Here is a 20,774-nt window from a genome sequence, read left to right on the forward strand (position 1 = left end):
GTGTCGACAATGCGACCGCAAAAGTTTACCCGGCCCGCGGCCGCTTAACCACCAACGGTTGGCAGCCCGGCAGTAGATAACAGCGAATAGATTAAAATCCTGTATATTTTTTGGAAGTTATCTCCTGAATGTTATTACCATTTTGAATATTTATGGTGTCTATTCGGTGGTCGTATCGGAGCGGCACCTTTTCGGTGGCAATGACCTCGACCGATGAACGAGATAACGAACATTACAGGACTCGTTTACGATAACGATGTTTTCTGCTTGTTTTCTGGTCTTATCACGTCGTCCGCTCTTATCCAATACAAGTGTTTCCAAACATTATTATCATTATTATTTTTGTTATTATTATTATTATTATTATTGTTTTTGTTCTTGTTGACTGTGGCCCTTTAGTTGCTCGTCTTTGTAGTTTCGGCGCTGCGTTATCGCTTTCCGATGGATTTCCGTCGGTTACATAACGCCGATACACGTGTAACGATGTACCCATGAAATATCATTCGGCGTGATTATGACGACCGGGAATAGAATAGTCTCGATGACCGATGAAGTTAATGGTCGCTGTAGATGTAAATAATATTTTTGCTGCAAATTGTCCACTGTTATCGGACGTCAAACTTAGCTAACAATATGTCGAGGTAAGCTTGAAATAAGACTTCATAACTTCGTCTACAGGGCCAGAGTTGGATTTTAAGCAAAGTTTTCAACAGTCTTTATCATAGGACATATTTGCCAATCAAAAACAATCACCTTTTTTTCTTCCCTAGTATTATTTTATAAATTTTTTTCGTGGAATATACAATGGATTTTTTAAGAATACAATTTTTACCATTTAAATAACAGTCAAATTTTAACATTTTCAACTTAAACTTCTTTTAACAAAACCATACAAAATACAAGGTCCAACAATGTACAAGCTTTTGGCATGAGTCTGATTTGTTATACCCTTGTCACTGGTCCTGCTTATTCACAACCTATTCAAGAGGTTTGACACTCCAGATAACATAAAATATATGAAATTCATATTATTTTTCAACTTTTCTGCATTATTTTCCTAAAGATTATCAGACTATTAGGACTGATTATTTTAGACTTTAAAAACATACATATAGTTTTATTATATATAATAAACAACTTAAAATATAAAAATTATAAAATAAGAGAAAAAGTTTAAAATCATGAATAGTTTTTTACTCAACTAGCTGCACTAGTTAACCTTCTAACATTCAACAAATGAATATAAAATGTGATTTTTGTAGAGGAATTCAATTATTATATTAATTTTACTCGAGTTACTATTAAAGTTAACCAGATTGCTGATAGCTAATTAGGAATGATATTTATGAATATTCTATCCTAAGTTCCTTTTTTTTTTTGTTTTCTAAGAAAATAATTAAACCTATTTTTTTTTTAATAAAAAATCACATTTATTTACTCTAAATATTAATTATTTGTTATGTTTTAGAGAACTTTTGATTGTATTTATTTATGACCCTCGATTCTGTACTACTGAATCTGATGATCCACAAAATTCTATATTGTACTTTCATCCACCATGGGTAAGCTCATCACAGAAGCTTGCTTTGAGCGGCCAACTCATGGGAATAGTCAAGTTTTCTTCTTCAGCTTTCACAGCACCAACAGTTTTAGCTTTAAAATCTGGAAAATTTGCTTTTCGACAATTTGGTTCTTCAACATTGGTAATAAGATTAAAATTTGTTTTTATTATTTTTTTTATTAATCATTGAATATTACTTATTATATCATAAAATAAAGTTATCTATAATTATTTATTAAAATTAATATTTATTATTACATAATTATTATTGAGGTTTTTACACAATGATTTATTACAGTGTGTTGGAACAGATCGAAATATTCCTGATAGTATTCTTCAACATCGCGCCAATACTTTGCACAATATTTTAGTTACATTTCATTATAATATAACTGAAATCTCAGATCAAAAAATCCTGACTGAAAAGTTAAACATCACTATTTCATCATACCTTTCACTTCTACAAGTTTCTTCAAATATTTTTGGTACAACTACAGTACTTAAATTTCCTAAGGTTAGATCTTGTTTGTTATTATTTTCTCACTTAGATTAATTTTCAATAAAAAGTTTCTAATTGGTTAACCTTTAGAGTGGAGGAAGTATTCTTTTAGAATCAATGCAAATACTGGAAAGCATGCAAGAAAAAAACAAGGTCTTAGGAGGAATGCTACTTCATAAAAATAAGTATGTTATTTGATAATTCTCATATAATAGTTGTTTATTGGATAAATTACTTTTAAAAAAATTATTATTTTATAAAATATATTTATTAATTATTTTGTTCTAGAATTGTTGTGACTCAATTTGGATTTGAATTAACTAAATTAATACAACTGACTAATCCTTTTTGTAACAAGGTACTTAAAAAAAATTATTTTGAACTCAATGTTTTTATTATAATTAAAAATTTGTCATAGAATTATTTATTTTAATTATAAATTGTTTAACACAATTTTGAAAAATGTTTTCTTATTATATAGATACCTGCTGAAAGTGTAAAAGGAAACTTTCATTTACCATTAGGTACTCAACTTTTGTATATTTTTGTGGATAGAGAACAAGTATTACAGATAAGAAAAACAGCCTCTTCATTGAAGCAATCTGTGAAAAAAGCGTCCAGATTTCGACAAAAAAATAAGGTTTTTTTTTTTTGTTACACTTGTAAATATGATAATACTTTATTTTTAAAAACAACATTTTATTGATTCAGATGTCTGATAAGTTAGTGTGTTGCACAAAAAATGATAAAAATTCAGATACCAAGAATATATTCACAGTTGAGGAAGAAGATACTCCTGATAGTAATAGTGAATCAATATGTAGTATGCCAGATATTGTAAAGGAATTTATTATTAAAACGGAAAAAAAATCAGATAAATTGAATGCTGGAAATTGTTCTTCTTTAAAAACATCTCTTAATGAAATGCCAAATTTTACTAAACTTGTTACTTTAAGGTAGACTTATTTTTTTATTTATTATTATATGCTACAAATGAAATACAATAATTTATTTTATTTTAGAAAAGATATTACCCGGTATCAAAGTTTGAGATCATTACCCAAAACAAATGAAGAAGAAATCAAAAAAAAAGAAAAATATAGAACGTTATGTGACCCATCTTTTCCATTATTGCGTGACGACGATTATGCAGTTTCCAAAGCACTGTATGATAAACAGCTATCTCAACATTATACTGAACTTGATCTCAAAGTACAAATGGAAAAAGGTTTGTATTATTTTAATTATTTTTTTTTTTTTTATTTATTTAATCATTAAATTAAGTTATTCAATATTTATTATTTCAGAAAAATTAGTGAAATCAAAAAAACCAGTTCGACCTACTTCTATACCTCTAAATTTACAAACACTTGGTAAGTTTTGAATTTTATTATTTTCAATCAAATTTGAATTTATTCTTATTTAATAATTATTTATATTATTCAGATAGGAAACCTGTGCTCAAAGAAGACATAATGACACCATTGATGGCTAAACTTAGCATGACTGAACCCTATCCTTTTGCCACATCGACTGAGAATATGTGTAGAACTCCTTCCACAAACTTCCAACCCCAAACCAATGCTGCTAGTCATCAAAAGTTGCTGTTATTTGTTGCTGGGTTTCAAAATACATCATTAATGGTATTATTAGAAAAAGAAGCAGAAAATGATGCTGATCTTATTCATCTATTAGTAAGTAGGGTATTTAGTAATAATTGTAAAATGGGGTTAAACAAAAATTTATCTTTTGGGTTTCTAGTGGAATTTATGTATAAACAATCTTGGAGATTTGGAACATTCAATAAACAATACAATCACTAATGTCCCAGACACATACAGTTTGCAAGGTGCTGATGAAACCTATGGTTACATGGTAATGGACACAGCTGATGCTGGTATGATTGACAAACATGGGAATTGGTTGGGTTCACAAACAATCTTAGCTACATCTATACATGATACGTTTCAAAAAAATCCTTCAATTCTTGATATAATTGTCAGGTAATCAGAGCTCAGTTTTACTGCAATTTTTTTTGTCACTAAAAAAATATTAATTGATATCAGGAACGATGACAATATTGTATATGGAAATAAATGTGGAAGCCGAGAATTGTTTTATGAACAAAGTGGTAATATTGTAAGTGGCCTACCTACACCATCAGATATTATGGGTGTCGTTTCTACCACTGCAAAAAGAAGACTTCAAAGAGATCATGGTATTATTATTCTTTAAAATGTAACCATTATATTAGTTGTAGATTTTTTTTATATGAATGTAATTAGAACTCATTATTAATAGAACTATTAATACAGTATTATGGTAAAAATTTAATGTAATCGAAGTGTTTCTTATCTATGTTTATTTATTAGATTAACACTTGAATTTTCTTAAAAACTGTTTTTTTAATGTTTTTTTAATAAAAAAAAAAAATTATAATTATTTATAATACATGCGCACATACATTATGACGTTAACATGTCATGAATGTAATCAGAAAGGATTATATTTTGAATAATAATAAACTGGCTGTCACTGTCATTACTTATTACTTTATTTTTTCTCATTTAATCATACTATTTACTTATTATTGTGATAAAGTAATTTATATAAACTGAATAGACCTGTGAAAACTTTTTAACATTGAGAAAAATTCTTTAGAAAAATGTTCAATGTAATATTTAATTGCAACACTATTTCTTTACACAAGTTCACTTATAATAATATAAATATACAATAGTTGAACGAGAAGTAAAAATAAGATATTAAGTTAAATAGTAAGTAATATCTTTTTGGTATACAACTGAAGTTCAAGTTTCATATAAATTGTGGTAAACGTATTTTTTTTAAAAAAATAATACTTGAATTTATGAAGAAATAATTGTATTTTCATGAAATACATTTAAATAAAATGTAAATGTAATTCTGTTTTTTTGAAACTGCCTTTCTATTTGTTTTATAAAATAGTTATTTTAAAGCTTATGATTAAATTTTGTATTATTATATATAATAGTATTATTAATTACTATGTTTATATGTTCAATATCAATTTTTATTATTATTGTATTACTTTATACTAGTATTTATAATTAATGATACAACTTATTGGCTTGAAATACTTGTTATTCTGCCGTTTTTTCTTCCATTTTTAAAATCCATAATGAGTACAATATTTCTTTGTTGAACAATAAATTTGCCAAAACTGTTACACTGCTGTCTGTTGTGAATAATCGAAAGGATTTGTAAAAGAAATCCGAATGAAATTGAATTGAATAATTTGCCTATTTACTCGTGTCAGTAAAATACTTTCACGTCACCCAATACTTAATATGTATATATTGTTATAATATACAATATATATTTATTTTATCATATAAATGTCGGCGTATGACGCTGCAAATCATACAGTATTTTATAAACGTAAAATTATTTATTTCCATTATAGGCATGTAAAACTGTTATGTAACAAGTACTTACGTGGTTGTTTCAATAGAATTGTGTAAATGTCAAATACCGGTAGAAATATCGTAAGCCTTTATTATTATTATTTTTTAGTGGAAACTGTACCATATAACTATAATAAAGTTATTTTTAAACACAACATTTATAGCGTATGACATATACCTAATATTTTTCACATTGCATGTGATACGAGTATCTACGAATATAAGCTATATATATATATTCTGTACGTGATTTTACGCAGTGCAATTATTATTTATACATACCTACTTGTGTAAAGTAATCGGTTAAAGAATATCGATGTATTTATTTTTTTTTTTTTAATTAGATGACTAGACTTTAATAGATTTAATTTACTAAACATTTTCTAGGGTTATTTTGAAAAGTAATCCGTGTTAAATTATAAGCAAAAAAATGTTTTCTGCTTTATATTTAGTAGCAACAGAAATATTTATGGATACCATAAGTTACTCGTACAGCCACTGCAGGTTTTATTGTTGTTGAACAAAAATAGTCAATAACTAGACAAATTAACAATTATACTTCACTCTATCTAGGAGTTCGTCAAACTTAATAAAGGTAATGTTATAGAAAAGTTATTTTTTGTTTTTTAATGTTTAATATTTATTTTTTAATTAATTCATTTTTTTGAATTGCCTACTTTAAATTAAAATGGTCAAATTTTTTACTTACTTATTAATTTATAAAATTGTTATATAGTTTAACCAACTCAAGAAAATGGTTTTCGTTAACTATTTTCCATCTCCATATGTACACGTAAAACACTTATGAACAGGGCTTATAACTTCTAGCATTTGCATATTTATTTGAGAGGTCCTAGAGGTTAGTGTAAGTTATATAACCTATATGAGTTATAAATTTGTTTCAGATAACCAAGAAGCTACTTACAAAATTTTATGTTGCATATTTTTGCATATTTCGGAGTACAAGTGCTATTTTGCTTTTCTTCGCTTTTTTTTGCTTATTTTTGGATTTTTGCATGGTTTTTATTATTGATTTTTTTAAAAAAAAATTTAGTAGCCTAAAACATTTTTTCTTAATAATAACTAGTAATTATAGTCATAATAACTAGTAATTATAGTCATATTAATTATTCATATTAGTAATTAATTCGTGTTAATTAATTTTTCTTCTTATATAACTTATATAATGATATCAGAAGAAACTATATACGCAAAATATTATTATATTTATTAGCTTATTTTTCACATATTTTCTTTTTATTATTATTATTTTAACCAAAACAATAGCTAAAAAATGAAATTACTATACGGTATTATAAATTTACGAATATTTTTTTTTATTTATATTCTTAAAATCCTCTCACAAACCCGAGTCGCAACTCGTACGTACCTCTTATAAACCCAGGCCGCAACTCGTACGTTATTTAGGGTTTGGGCCGCAACTCACCAACATCGATTATAATTGTATATAATTGTAGCTTCTACTGTAGTTTTTTATTATAGTTTCTAGGTATTCCGGGTATTCCGATATCATCATTCTCAGATTATTTACAGATTATTTTTCATTAACATTTTGCGGTTGTTTCCGATTTTTCATACTGGTATGCATGCTAGTTCGTTTCGTGAATTCAGTATTTAATTTTTTTTCTTTTTTTAATAATAGAAGCTAAAATAATAAAATAATACAATAAATAATAATAATAATAAAAAAATCATTTTTGTATACAAACCTTTTTTTTGCATATTTTAGTATTTTTAGTACATATTTAAGCGCTTATATGAATACTTTTTAGAGAATATTTAAGCGCTTATAACAACCTCTTTTAGAGCTATAAGTTATGAGCCCTGCTTATGAGTATTATTTTTCTCGGAGTTTATACATTTCATTACCAATCCAAAATGTTAAGTCCTGAGTAAAATTAAAAACCTTAAATAACCACCACCTGAAATGATAATGACATAACACTATTCAAATATTAATCTTTAACTACACAAAGTATGCTAGATGTTAGCAAACAGGCGGCAAAAGATCTTACGATAAATAAATATTGCATAAATGTGAAAATGGATAATAATTATAATAATATCGTGTGAATTTTTTTTTTTTCGTCGCCTATCGAATGAACTATACAATAACGCAGTGTTTCCCAACTTCTTTTACCCGCGGAATCTTAGCAGAAGATTGAACGTTACGTGGAACCTCAATATTTTTTCTATAATATTAATACAGGCATATGTTTTGTATACTTAAATGAGTAGATTATCGGACACTTCCGGCACAAAAGTGTCATTAATATAAAAAAAACAAGACGGATTTAACATTTTATTTTGTTTATTACTATAACAATATTATAAATGTATATATCAAATTTAATACTTGTCTCTCATTACCTCTAAGATAGATTCAATGAGAAGATTGGAATCTTTCTATAGTTTTTTTCATAACTGTTTTTAAATTTGAAATTATTCCTGAAAAATGGATTCGTAAGTCCGAAGCCGCGTTCAGTTGATTTCGAAACTTATTCTTAGTCTTTGTATATGCCGAAAAGCTACAAACTACGTACCTCACATCGGGAAATGTGTCAATTCCAGTTCTATATTGAGTTCTATGTTCAAATCAAAATATTGCCAGTTAATTTATATTTTCCCAAAATTCTCACGGAACCCTTAGGTTCCGCGGAACACCAGTTGGAGAACACTGCAATAATGTATTGTTGTAGTTAATCCGTTTATCAATATTTTTCAACTATTTTGTTTCTTTGAATTAACTTCTTGACGGATAGAATAAGAAAAATAATTTACTTAAAATAAGCTAATTATACTAACAATTATGTACATAATACATTTGTTGTTTTAGACATTTCGTTGGGCCCCTCCCGAAGAAAATTTCTAGATACGGTCTATAAATGGTGTACAAATGAGGTAGGGATTCGGGATAATCCCCCCTCCCCCAGGATAAAAAAAAGATATTGTCCAGTTTTGAAATTATTAAAACAATAGAATGAAAAATATACACGTCACGAAAATAAAACATAATGTGTATATAAAATCTAGTTGTCATCAATTCATGGCCGTATTTTACGGGGGCGAAGGGGCGATCACCCTATTTGAATCTGTATTTAAGGAATTGATTATATGTAAGATACTCATTTCAAATTTTTTAATGTGGATCATTTTATTACGAAATCAAATTACGCGTGGCTATGAATACTGAATTGGGCTTTTTGTCGGGTCCATACTTAGTGAAAAATCAAATAAAACACAAGCATAACTTTGTAAATACTAGTGTTAAAAAATAGCTACACAAAAGTCGATTCTAAGTGGATCCGGCATTAGATTAAAAAAAAAAAGTCACAAATATTAAGGATATACCTGATTTAAATATTACCAAACATTTTACTAGTAAATTTTGAGCCTGAATTAAAGAAAAAATTTGATAGGTATATAAATGTACCTACTTCCCTTCTTCATTTCATATTAAAATTAACTGTTTACGTATATTATTTTTATTTACTGGTTACACATGAAGTGACATAAAAACGTTGGTTTATTAGAACCATCTAAGTACCTACTCGGCGCCATTTACCACCATAACCAGCATCTTGTTCAAAGAAAGTAGATATTTAATGTCATGTAGAGTTATTTTATACTTTATGTTAGTTACAATAAAATAATTTAGAAAAAATCTAATAGCCTATAACGTCTGTTTTAAACAGCTCAAAGATCACATTTTATAGGCAGTGACTATAATTACCATTTATATACTGTACGACTTATTATTTGTGACCGATACACGTAAGCGTTAACTACCATGTACATAATATTAGTTACAGCTACATATATGTTATACATACTTGTTTTTTTTATAAGACAATGTTATGAAAAATCGACGCGATATTATTGTTGTTGAAAGACACATATAAATTCTGATTTAACGGTATCGTGTTAAAAGGGTATAGTTTTTTTTTTACGGATGGAAGCTAAATATTTTTATAGATTTTATTTTATTTTCAGACAATTAAGGAGAGTCAAAACTCAATAAATGAAATACATGATTGTACGAGGACCTACGCAACTAAAATAATTATTCGAGACAAATTATCTAATTGGATATTGTTTGAGGCGAGCCGTTTTATAGTTAAAATTTATATGTTCATAAAAAAAAAAAAAAAAAAAATATGAAAAAACTTAATAACCAGATTAATAAATAGGTAGGTGTTTAGCATAGACATAATATATATTATGTCTATGGTGTTTAGTGTTAAAACAAATTGGTCTAATTTACCTTGTTTATTTCTATAGTATTTAAGTGATAAAGTCTATTCATCTTAATATTCTTAATATTAAATATTATGTGTTCATATGTATTTTGTTCTACGATTTATGTTACACATTTAAACACAAGTACGTAGGCGGCATTTTACTGTAAAGGATAAATGTCATTCTCTTCATTCAAAATAAGAAAACCTGAAATAATAATTAACGATGATAAATTATTTTTAATACAACTTTTGTTGAGTTAAGATAAAAAACCTTTTATTTTTAATTTAAGAAAATTGAGCTTAGGTAATTATCGCATTTATAAAGCAAGTATAATCCAGAATGCCAATATCATTGTATCAATGTATATAGGTTAATTAATAATATTATTATGGTTATTAATATATATGTTTATGTATAATATATAATCAGGCATGTATCCAAGAAGTGCCCATGGAGTTTAGACCACTCATAATTGTTCCGTACTTGCTGGAAATAATGGCCATAAATCGTAATCCTTAATAATTTAAATTTAAATAAAAGCCTTTAAAAGTACTTTATTTACATTTAAATTATTATTTGCTTTTTGTGTGCAATAATTACGTACGCCCAGTATTCTTAAATATACTATCAATAATTTTTTTGTACATTGGGTTTTTCACAATAGATATAAGCTAAAAAAGGTAAACTTTCATTAAGAGCTTCTATTTTATCTAAAAGCATTTTCCCGTTATTCCTTAGGCTACTTTTTATTATAAATTAACACTTAAAAAAAAAATCCAGAGCCACGTTTTACAAAATATTTTACTGGTTCTCAGTGAAAAAAAACTTTACTACGTATTATGTTTGTAATAATGCTGTTTCTATACTGAGAAAATCGGACTCTCCGGTTTTTATGATTACAAAGAAAATCATTTGAAAAAATCATGTATCTAAGTTTCAATCTTTAAGTAAATTAATTTAAAAATTTTATGAATATTTTACTATCAAAAATGGAGTGGGTTTTCATGATTTTTCTAGTTTTGTTAAAATAAAAACGCTCAAAAGATTTGTTTTTTTTTTTTTTTTTAAAGACAATGTAATAGATATGTATGAATAATGACAGCGGAAGATTTTATAGGGCACGAGGTAAGTTTTGTTTATGGGGTCTAAGAATTTTATTTCGTGAATCCAAAAAAAATTTTCATTAACGCCCCAGTACTTGTACGACATAATTTATGTAAAAACATTTTTCCTCAACATAAATATTATATTTTATTGTCAAATTGTCAACAATATATTATTGTTTATTAATTTATTATTGTACTTTTTATATTACAATATAGATACATATTAAATATAATGTTGAAGTTGAAAATTAAAATACCGCATACATCTTTAAATGATAGGGGGCACTTGTTATTTAATTTTAAAAATAAAATTATACGTTTACAAATTATTAAATTCACGATAGTTAAAACATAAATTTTTTTCTTTTATCATTAATCAATGTTTTTAAAAGTGAAAATATTATCTTATATTTTACAAAACAACAATACTCCATTGAAATTTTCCTGTTTTCCTAGTTTATAGAAACAACATTCTTTAAAAAAATATTACATTTAAAGAAATTAAACTAATGTAATATATGACTACAAATATTTATAATTTATTTTATAATATAAGATTTTAGTAAACAATGTAAAATATATATATATTATATATATATTTAATAATAATATATTTTTATTCATTATTTATCCATATAATTAAAATTAATTATACTTCAACAAAACAATTCTATGCATTTTTATTATATTAATATTATGAAACTTAAATATAAAAATTTAAACGTTTAAGTTATTTTTAGTTCAATGTAATCATTACAAAAGAGTAGAGAATAATGTAGAAATAATAAATATATAAAATGATTTTAAAAATGATTGAATAATAATAACTACATAATAAATTTATACATCAAAATAATCAACTCTTCCACCACTTTTATAATTTCTCATCGCTAATGTGTTCACAAGTTTTCGACAAGTATCTTCAACTTTCACTAGATTTTTTTGTTGCTTTCCACTTGAAAACTGTTCGCGCACTATATCATCTTTTGAGTTGGAACTAATATTTATATACATATCTGTTAATACTGGCCCTAAAATCAATAAAAAAAGTTCTAATTTCATTGTTACATAAACTCTCTGGATAATTCTTTACCTGGTGAATAGCTAAGAATATTTAACGAAGGATTTTCTAAAGCTAGAACACGAAAGTACATTTCTCGACTTGCTTTTCCAACACAATAGTATCCAACTGATTTAAATGGTTCAATTGCCATTAATGAAGTAATATTGACAATACATCTTTCTGTTTTATCACAATCGAATTTTGATAAAAAGACACTTGTTAAACAGGTAACAGAGTATAAATTCAAAAACATATACCTAGAAAAATATAACTTGATAATTACATTTTACAATCGATACCATCAGTAACAAATCAATGAATATAATAAATTAAACATTTCATAATTTTCAAATTATAGAAAATTAATTGCTTATAAAAACTGTAGAATATAATCAATTAATTTAATATTTTTATTTTAATCAATAAACAATATTTTGACAAAAAAAAAATAAATAAATAAATAAAACTTAGTTGTTTTAATGTTATTGAAGAACATATTTAAAAATTTAAAAACTACTTAGTAAATAAGAAATGCTTAGAAGCATTGTGTTGCTTGCTTAATGTTAATGACAGATATTTTTGGAATAACAAACTTAATTTAACCATTAATTTATAACTAAACATTAATACAACATGAACTATGAACTAAACATATGTTTATATTTAACACACTTTGAAAACATTAGAAATTGCATAATATTTCATCCACTACTTCATTGACATAATATGATAGAGTGCGATTTAGAGAAAATAGGTTTAAAACCAATGATAATACAAATAGTAATAATTGCATATATATTTACTTATTCCATTCATCAGGATCATTCATATCAGCTGTAAGATGATCCAAATTACCAACTGATCCTGCATTATGTATTAACACAAATAATTCATATTTAGTAGAATCAATAGGTTCCAACATTTTTTCAAACATAGTTGCATTAGAATTGTACAAATCAACACTATAATACTAAAATCATAAATCATAAATTTTAATGGACTAGAAACAGCATTTATTATTTTTGTTATACATACTTCTATTAAAATGTCCTTGTTTTCTTTATTCACCATTTCTTTAGTTTTTTCAAGACCATTTGTATCTCTGGCCAACAGGACAATAGTTGATTCTGGTATCAAAAGTTTGCTGATTTCTACAGCTAAACTCTGCCCTATTCCTTTGCTTGCTCCTGTCAAAATGACACAAGTACGGCGGCTCCAAAATTCATTCATCTTGTGTTTCGGGTTTAATTAATCTTTCAGTTTCGGTTGCAGATATTGGTTGTTCTGGATTAATCCACGAAGAAAGTCCCAAAGGTTGATTAACTGGTTCCTCGTTTTCAAATACTATGTTGTCTGAATTGACTAAATGTTCTAGACACTCTTTTCGAGCTTCACACAGTTGGTCTATGATCTGACGTCGTTTAGTATTGTCTGACTGTGAACCGTTCTTCAGTCTGTCCAGTTTTTGCTCTGTTGAATATTGATGGTATCATAATGGTATCAAATAACAAGGTTTATAAGAAGATAATAGAACACTTTACGTATTTTATAACTAGACATGTAACACCATTTGATGATTATATAATACTTGTATTATGTAATAACTAATAACAGGTGTGTACTCACCCAGACGCTGTAAGTATTCTTCTTTATCAGGCAACGGTTGAAAGGTTGGCTGGCTAGGGGTAAAATTATTTTCAAAGCAGTAATCAATTGACTCGGTCGTGGACTGTGGCCAGGGGTCTATTGTTTCCGAACCGTTAGCCAAGCAAAATGAGTTCACCATCATGATATTGCATAATATTAAAAATTTATAATATCGGTAAACTGACAGTATGCACACAGATAAACAATATGACGTTGGTTTGGCTGATGGTTATAGAAATATTGATTGAATTACTGAATTAATTCTGTCCAGCTGACTTTATCTCGTTGATTTTTCGCATTACAATCGACGTCCGAAAAAACATAAAGCATATTAATATTACGAAAATATTTTTTGTTGTGATAAACAAAATCAACTGATAAGAAGAATTTAGTCACACAAGGTTTTAAAATATAGTCTATATATAATTATTATGGACAAATTAATACATTAATATGACTATGATAATAATTGATAGCATGATGAAATATAATACGACTATAAGACTACCTATATTATATATTATAATCTTATAATCACATTATATTTTTATACTTTTACCCTATTGTCTCGAAACATTTTCAACAGTCTAATAATAGTGTAGTAAATATATTTAAAGCATACAACCAGAGCCGGCGAGAACTTTTGAGGGCCTCGGGGCTGATCGATTCCAGACCCTCTTTACATACTCTTTTTTGGCTAAGATATACATATTACTTTTGCATACTACAGTTACTAAAAACGCTCCAAACTCAGGCCCGCGGACAGGGCTGTGTCTAGAGAGGTGCGAGAGGTGCGTGTGCAACGGGCGCCATTAACACTGGGGCGCCAAAAGATTTTTCATAATCTAAGTAAAATTATTGAAAGTTAACCATATTATTTAATTCAAAATATTTAACATTGTCTTGATCGGTGGTGTTGCTAATTTATTTTAAGTATTGGTATTTATTTTTTCCCCGAAATCGACGGGATGACAAATTAACAATAATATATCATTTATAAAATTATTAAAATAATAAAAGATTGTATATAAAAATCAGCCTCGTGAACAGAGCCGTGTCAAACATTTCAGCGCCTCGGGGCAAAATGTTTTCTACTGGGCCACTAGACACAGGTAGCATATTAAGTGCAGATAAGGGCACCCCCTTACTTTTAAAAAACTATGGCGCCCGGGGCAATTTCCCCCTTTGACCTCCCCTTAACACGGTCCTGCTCAAGAATGAAAGAAATAATTAGAATGAGAGTAGATTTTGAAATTTAAAATGTTGAAAGTATTGAATGGGGTTATTGAGAGAATAATTAGGATATTGCGTTTGGTAGATAAGTGTAGTAATACAAAAAAAGGGTTAAATATGGGATGAACTTTGAGAGTTCTAAAAGTGAATTTCTTTAATTCTTACCTTTATTTTACTTCTCGTACAACATATAGATTTTGAGTTGACAAATATTTTAAAATAATTAAACGCACTTAAAAATATTTAAAATTCAGATACGATTGACAAATCTCGTCAATACTCCGCAGGCGTACAATGAAAACTTGTCGATCTTCTTCGTATGGTGACCAGTAACCGAACGACATTCTTGCTGGCGAGACAGGCCTATTTATGCCCTTTGGAGTATTGACAAGATTGTTGGGTAACTTGTTCAAGTAGGTAGACTAGAATGAGAAAACATGGCGTCGAAGAATCAGTTTGAGTTATATTACTTATATTGTTCTTTAGTCGTTGATTATTTCTTTTATTAATTTAATAAATACAAAATAAGAAGTTACATAAAATCCCATATTCTTAATTAGTCTCCTTATAATTTAAGTTTAGCTATAAATATAGGTTCAAAAATATTTTGTAGAGGGATGAGGGCGCTAAAAATGATTTTTGGCACCAGGTGCTAATTGAACCACCTATTTGAGAAACGACGTAAGTCACAAAGTATCACAAATCGAGATAAATTTAATTTAATTTTAAGAGTGTGACATGGCTGTAAATAATCAGTATGGAAGTGAAATAACGTGAGTCCTGGACTTACGCTTTTTCTCCTCTACATCACGTGTATAACTGATAATACTATTTTGACTGATAACGCTTATTTAACAAGTTGACTACTATGAGTATTATATTTGGTACTCACATGATTTGTCTCCTCCGCCACACATTTTAAACACGTTTTGTTCTACAGGCTTTGAGTACCAATTCTGGTACTCAATATTTTTCATGATTACGTCACTGAGAATCATTTTTGATGTTCATTTCGTTTAATGGAATAGAAAGAGGAGAACATTTCAAACTGAATCGTGCAAACAGCGCTCAAATTTAATGTTTTTTAAAATAAAAATGAAATTATAAAAAAAAAAATATAAATACAACTCATATTAATGTTATGCTCTTTAAACATTTTTATTTTAAATATATATAAATCTAATAATAAATATTAATTATTGCTTTTATCCTGTTTTTTTATTTGTATATACGAATATAAGCCAGTTAATAACAATACAATTTTAGAAAATACCACAGATTATATGAATATATTATATTTATTCATATAATCTGTGTTAGTACCAAAGGAAGACTTCCCTTTTGTTACGACCGTATTAACGCGTAATAAATATTAATTATTGCTTTCGTCCTGTTTTTTTATTTGTATATACGAATATAAGCCAGTTAATAATAACACAATTTTAGAAGTACCACAGATTATATGAATATGTTATATTTATTCATATAATCTGTGTTAGTACTAAAGGAAGACTTCTCTGTAATGTGTAACCTTGTCTTGCGGAATTCAAGCAGATTTGGATTAACATTTATTTGCGAAAATGCTTTTTTTACTCTAATCTATGTAAAAAATAAGTTTCGCAGTTCATCAAATGCGCCTCATATTTGAGATTTGATGTTATTATCAACATCAGATTTATCATCAAATAGGTACTAAAAATTATTATTATTAACTAATAAGTAATAAGTACCTTTATTGGTCTCACTAATGTTTTTTTTTTTTAATATTATTAAAATATGTGCACTTTGAAATGTTTTATTTAAATACTTAAATTTATATATAATATAGATGAATCATAAGTGTAAGCAAGTTTTGTTCGTAATATGGCCCGCCAGCTAATTCTAATTGAAATTTTAGTCCGCTTCTCATCTTTTTTTAATCTGATCATCATGATAAGTATTTAATTAATCAATATCTTGTCTTAACATTTAAATGACTGGACAGTTTTCCGACTGTTTTCCAATAAACGATGTGACAATGTATGTGAATCGATAATTGCAGAAACGTCACGAGTCACATATTTTATCAGTATCTCAATTTCATAAAATATGCGACTCGTGACATTTCTGCAATCATCGATTTATGTATATTGGTACATCGTTCATCGGAAGTAGGAAAACTGTCCAGCGATTCCGATGTACAATCCTTCAACCCTGAAGCATTGCTGCAGTGGTGAACCTCAGCTCCGTCCGTCACTTTTTGATTATCGTCCACTATTTGGCACTGATAGCCGGAGACATTACGAGTTTGTGCAGCCGATTTTTTTGTAGATCGTCTGATCACGTTTTTTTTGAGTTCCTCAATACGACGATATGTACAGCGACCCGCAATCGATTGTCCATCTTAACGTCACATCGTCTCCTTTTGCCATAATGTAAGCAATGTTAACAATTATGTGAAGTATCTTATGGTTTTCAAACAATATAATACTACCTATATAATACGATATAACACGGTAAATTACAACTTGGATTTTGTGCAAGACTGTTCGGACTGTCCAACCGGTTTAAATGAATTTGGCAACTGATAGTGTGTATGCTTCGCTTTAAAAGCTGAAATATCCGCAATTAAAACGGTATTTCTGGTTACTAACGATGAGCTATCCATTGGTGTACAATTGCTGTCTTCGGCAACATAAGTTTTCTTTAACGAAGATTTGACGTGTACAGCTAACTTACGTCTTTTCGAACCGGCCTGACTGATTCGGGTTTGATAAAATCGAATAATATCATTTTTTTTGATACATTTTAAAGCTTCTGCATCAATCCGTGCTCGATCAAAATTGTAATCTTGTGTAATTATCTCCGTTTGATAGACGGCCGCTTGCTTAAATAAGCCTCTAGGCTTCTTCAACAGTTTAACAGTTAAAGCGTTTTTATACATATTAAACACTTCATCGGACATGTTTATCAATAATTCTCGGATGGTGTTTATGTAATTTTCTATTCTTGATTCAACGTACGTCGGATCACGGAGAGACTGCACGATAATATGAAAATACAGAACTCCATGTCTTCTGATTGACGAACTGAATACAATGTATCCGAGTTGTTCCTGTGTTCGTAATGTATTAAAACAAGATTCTTTAACGATTTCATTAAAAAGTTCGACAATCAAATTGTTCAGTGTAGACTGAACACCGCATTGAAAATTAACATTAACGCTTGAGCTGCTGTGATGGTTGCTAGTCGTCTTAAACAATGTGTCTTCCCTATCCTCAAGTTGTACTTCTCTTGACCTAACCATTAAACGTGGCAATAGTTCGCGAAATCCATTACGTACTAGGAATGGTTTTTCCAAAATATTTATTAATTCTATGGCTTTATTTCTGTCAACGTTACCATAAATCAACGATTCCATAAACATATGTGACAGGAATTTTTCCATAAATTTTTTGACGTCTTCGCTTTCAACATAATAAATGGCATGTAGTAGTTCATTAGGGGTCCATGCATTTTCCGATAAAATTATAGAACTGTATCTCATTGCACTGTGGTACGGTTGCTCCATTTCTACATTTTTCAATTCTAGAATTTTTTCTTCCTTAACAATTTCAAACCGTAGTGGATCTACTTTAAAATTTAATAGTTTATCCACAGTTTTCTTTAGCAAAATAGCCAATTTTTGATTAAATCCACTCAATTGCATTTTAAAACCATAACTATTACACTCGATAGCTACATTTAGATCTGCCCTCGTTGCATCCCATGTATACTCAGTAAATTCTTCATTAAACAATCTTACGAATAAACTAATGATAATGATATGAAATGGATCAGTTATTACGTTATTACTGAAAAAATCAATTGAAACAAATGCTTTTGGGAATCTGAATACTGTGTCTGTTTTAAACCATGATCTTAAGATCAATGATTCGTAAATAATTTGTGGATAATCCGGTTCATCTTTATGAATTGGCACTAAACTAAAATCAGTAGCAATAAATTCATTCTTCGATGGCATTTTTAAATCTTCACATAAATCATTTATTTCCCACTCGTTTAAGATATCTGTTGGTATTTTATTAATTTTGTATAATGTTCCGTAATATTTGTCTACGGAATCAGTTTGCATTTCAAATGTTTTCGAAACAACTGTAAATCTTGAATTATCAGGTCTAAGATAACATAAAAGTTCTTGAATTAGATCCGGTCTCCATTCTGGTATTAAATATTCGGCCGTTAAAACATCTTTTAATTTGGTGGTTATCATTTGTGAAGACAATCGATAAACATAGTCCACAGGCAATCCATTATCTTTAAATTGGAATTGCATTGCACTAATATTTTTATTTTCATTGTGGAACCATTCTTGCGGTCCTACTCGTTTCAGCATATTTATGTATTGAAAAATTAATTTGATTATGTCATCGACATGATCAACTCCTTTTCTCGTCAAATCAACATCTATTTCAAAAAGCTCAACGCCCCTAGCTTCAATTCTACGACCACACGAGAGCTTACTGGACCACCCTCGTTTTTTTAAAACAGCCAAGATACTCGAAGGACCTTCATGACCCAATAAATTACTCAAATACCTACTAGGCATGCTTTTGTAGTATTTGCTCTGTTCAGGAATAGGAAAGGTAAGACAAAGTATTCTGATATCCTTTACTGGAACAACAAGAGTTTTAGTTGCCAACTGTTCTTCTTTATAAATGGGATCAGTCCAATATGGCATATTTACATTTTTTCTCTCAATATTTGCAAATTGAGATACAACCAATTCTTCTAAAGTATTTAAATCTTCTTTTCCCAATACCACTAAATGCATTAGATGTGAAGAATACCATTTAGAATGAAACTCCAATAGTTTATCACGTATACAAATATTTTTTGAATTTGGAATATCCCACAAAGTCTCCTTTGTTCCCGTTCCAAAATGGTTGTAAGCATGATTTGGATCGGCTGAATTTTTTTGTAACTGCGCTAGACGCCAAAAATCATCAGCGACATTTTTTTCATGCTCAGAATTGACAGCGTTGATTTCTCTTTCGATTGCACTCGCGGTAAATAATGGTTCGAGGAAAAATTGAGCAAATCGGTCCAATGATGGTTGAAGTAATTCCGTCTTGGTAGAAAAATAATAATTCGTATGATCATTTGCCGTATACGCGTTGTGGGACCCTCCATTTCGTGTTAAAAACTGAGCAAAATCATTTTCTACCGGATACTTTTTTGTACCCATAAACAACATGTGTTCACAAAAATGAGCCAAGCCGGGCAGATCTTTTGGTTCACTTAGACTACCGACTGCAACTGAAAGAGACGCCGCCGAATGATCAGTGTCCGTATCGCTGATCAACATCGCTGTAAGACCATTCTTCAAGACCAAACCACGATATTTCCGTGTATCACAGACAGACTTTTCAATATCATCAACGCGCCGTTCGACTTTCTCAGATGTAGCTCTTAGGATACGATTAAAGAAACAAAAACATAATAATAATAAGACATCAAAAAGTGTACGAAATAAATAGGTACCCGTTAATTCCCCTGTGACTCATTGTAAACCGAGCCCAATTGCCAAGTTGTCGTCCATCTATTCGTCGTCTTCTTTGTGCTACGTTTCGACTCTTTAGTTGGTTATGATACGTCAAACTGCTCTGGTTGAAACTCATCAAACTTGGCTTTACCTTGGTAAGCGGTGCTGACATGCTATGTAACAAGGTTTATTAAAAATAATTTTGTACACTTTGATATACACGGAATCCTCTAGACTAACCTTCTTTGTTTATCAGCTTTCATTATCTCTCTCTGACCTCTGAAATCGATACAGCCTCTTCGGACTTCATCGCTATTTTCAATAAAACCGATCGGAGCGCAACCACATGGTCTGAATGCGTGTAGAGATAATATCACAAAAGTGAAAACGTTGATCAACATATTTAACAATTTCATTGTACGATAATTCTTT

At 28.7% G+C, this 20,774-nt stretch overlaps 2 protein-coding genes, 1 long non-coding RNA gene and 1 pseudogene across 4 annotated transcripts; 2 read left to right on the forward strand and 2 right to left on the reverse strand.

Moving 5' to 3' along the window:
• The first annotated feature begins 146 nt into the window (after nucleotides 1-146).
• On the forward strand, nucleotides 147-4,611 carry LOC112686576. The gene is made up of 12 exons (XM_025558933.1): nucleotides 147-641; nucleotides 1,469-1,703; nucleotides 1,860-2,075; nucleotides 2,151-2,245; nucleotides 2,349-2,418; nucleotides 2,542-2,700; nucleotides 2,772-3,016; nucleotides 3,083-3,288; nucleotides 3,368-3,433; nucleotides 3,507-3,754; nucleotides 3,822-4,063; nucleotides 4,127-4,611. The coding sequence occupies exons 1-12, from the start codon at nucleotides 634-636 to the stop codon at nucleotides 4,293-4,295; spliced, it is 1,959 nt and encodes a 652-aa protein (XP_025414718.1). The 5' UTR covers nucleotides 147-633; the 3' UTR covers nucleotides 4,296-4,611.
• Nucleotides 4,612-5,728: 1,117 nt separating this feature from the next.
• LOC112686577 lies at nucleotides 5,729-9,701 on the forward strand. 2 transcript variants are annotated; one of them, XR_003148905.1, is made up of 3 exons: nucleotides 5,729-6,101; nucleotides 6,243-6,371; nucleotides 9,521-9,701. It is a non-coding gene; the product is annotated as an uncharacterized LOC112686577 (long non-coding RNA). The 2 variants fall into 2 exon arrangements; XR_003148904.1 differs by having other exon boundaries at nucleotides 5,743-6,101; nucleotides 6,243-6,365.
• A 1,849-nt stretch (nucleotides 9,702-11,550) lies between these two features.
• On the reverse strand, nucleotides 11,551-13,256 carry LOC112686578 (sepiapterin reductase-like). The gene is made up of 4 exons (XM_025558934.1): nucleotides 12,974-13,256; nucleotides 12,742-12,908; nucleotides 11,969-12,195; nucleotides 11,551-11,906 (listed from the first exon to the last, which is right to left on the reverse strand). Exons 1-4 carry the CDS (start codon nucleotides 13,166-13,168, stop codon nucleotides 11,716-11,718), a joined length of 780 nt encoding a protein of 259 aa, XP_025414719.1. The 5' UTR covers nucleotides 13,169-13,256; the 3' UTR covers nucleotides 11,551-11,715.
• Nucleotides 13,257-17,318: 4,062 nt separating this feature from the next.
• LOC112686590 lies at nucleotides 17,319-20,758 on the reverse strand (annotated as a pseudogene).
• Between the last annotated feature and the right edge of the window lie 16 nt (nucleotides 20,759-20,774).

The sequence above is a fragment of the Sipha flava genome, unplaced genomic scaffold (assembly GCF_003268045.1).
Source record: "Sipha flava isolate LNK unplaced genomic scaffold, YSA_version1 315_pilon_pilon, whole genome shotgun sequence".
Taxonomy (NCBI): Eukaryota; Metazoa; Arthropoda; class Insecta; order Hemiptera; family Aphididae; genus Sipha; species Sipha flava.

Excerpts from the sequence above, each read along its gene's own strand:
- LOC112686578 (XM_025558934.1), bottom strand. The coding sequence starts at position 13,168 with ATGAATGAATTTTGGAGCCGCCGTACTTGTGTCATTTTGACAGGAGCA. Across the intron at positions 12,909-12,973 it reads ACAAGGACATTTTAATAGAA|TATTATAGTGTTGATTTGTA; the intron begins GTATGTATAACA and ends TTATGATTTTAG. Across the intron at positions 12,196-12,741 it reads GATCCTGATGAATGGAATAA|GTATATGTTTTTGAATTTAT; the intron begins GTAAATATATAT and ends ATATTTTTCTAG.
- LOC112686576 (XM_025558933.1), top strand. Across the intron at positions 1,704-1,859 it reads AATTTGGTTCTTCAACATTG|TGTGTTGGAACAGATCGAAA; the intron begins GTAATAAGATTA and ends GATTTATTACAG. Across the intron at positions 2,246-2,348 it reads ATGCTACTTCATAAAAATAA|AATTGTTGTGACTCAATTTG; the intron begins GTATGTTATTTG and ends ATTTTGTTCTAG.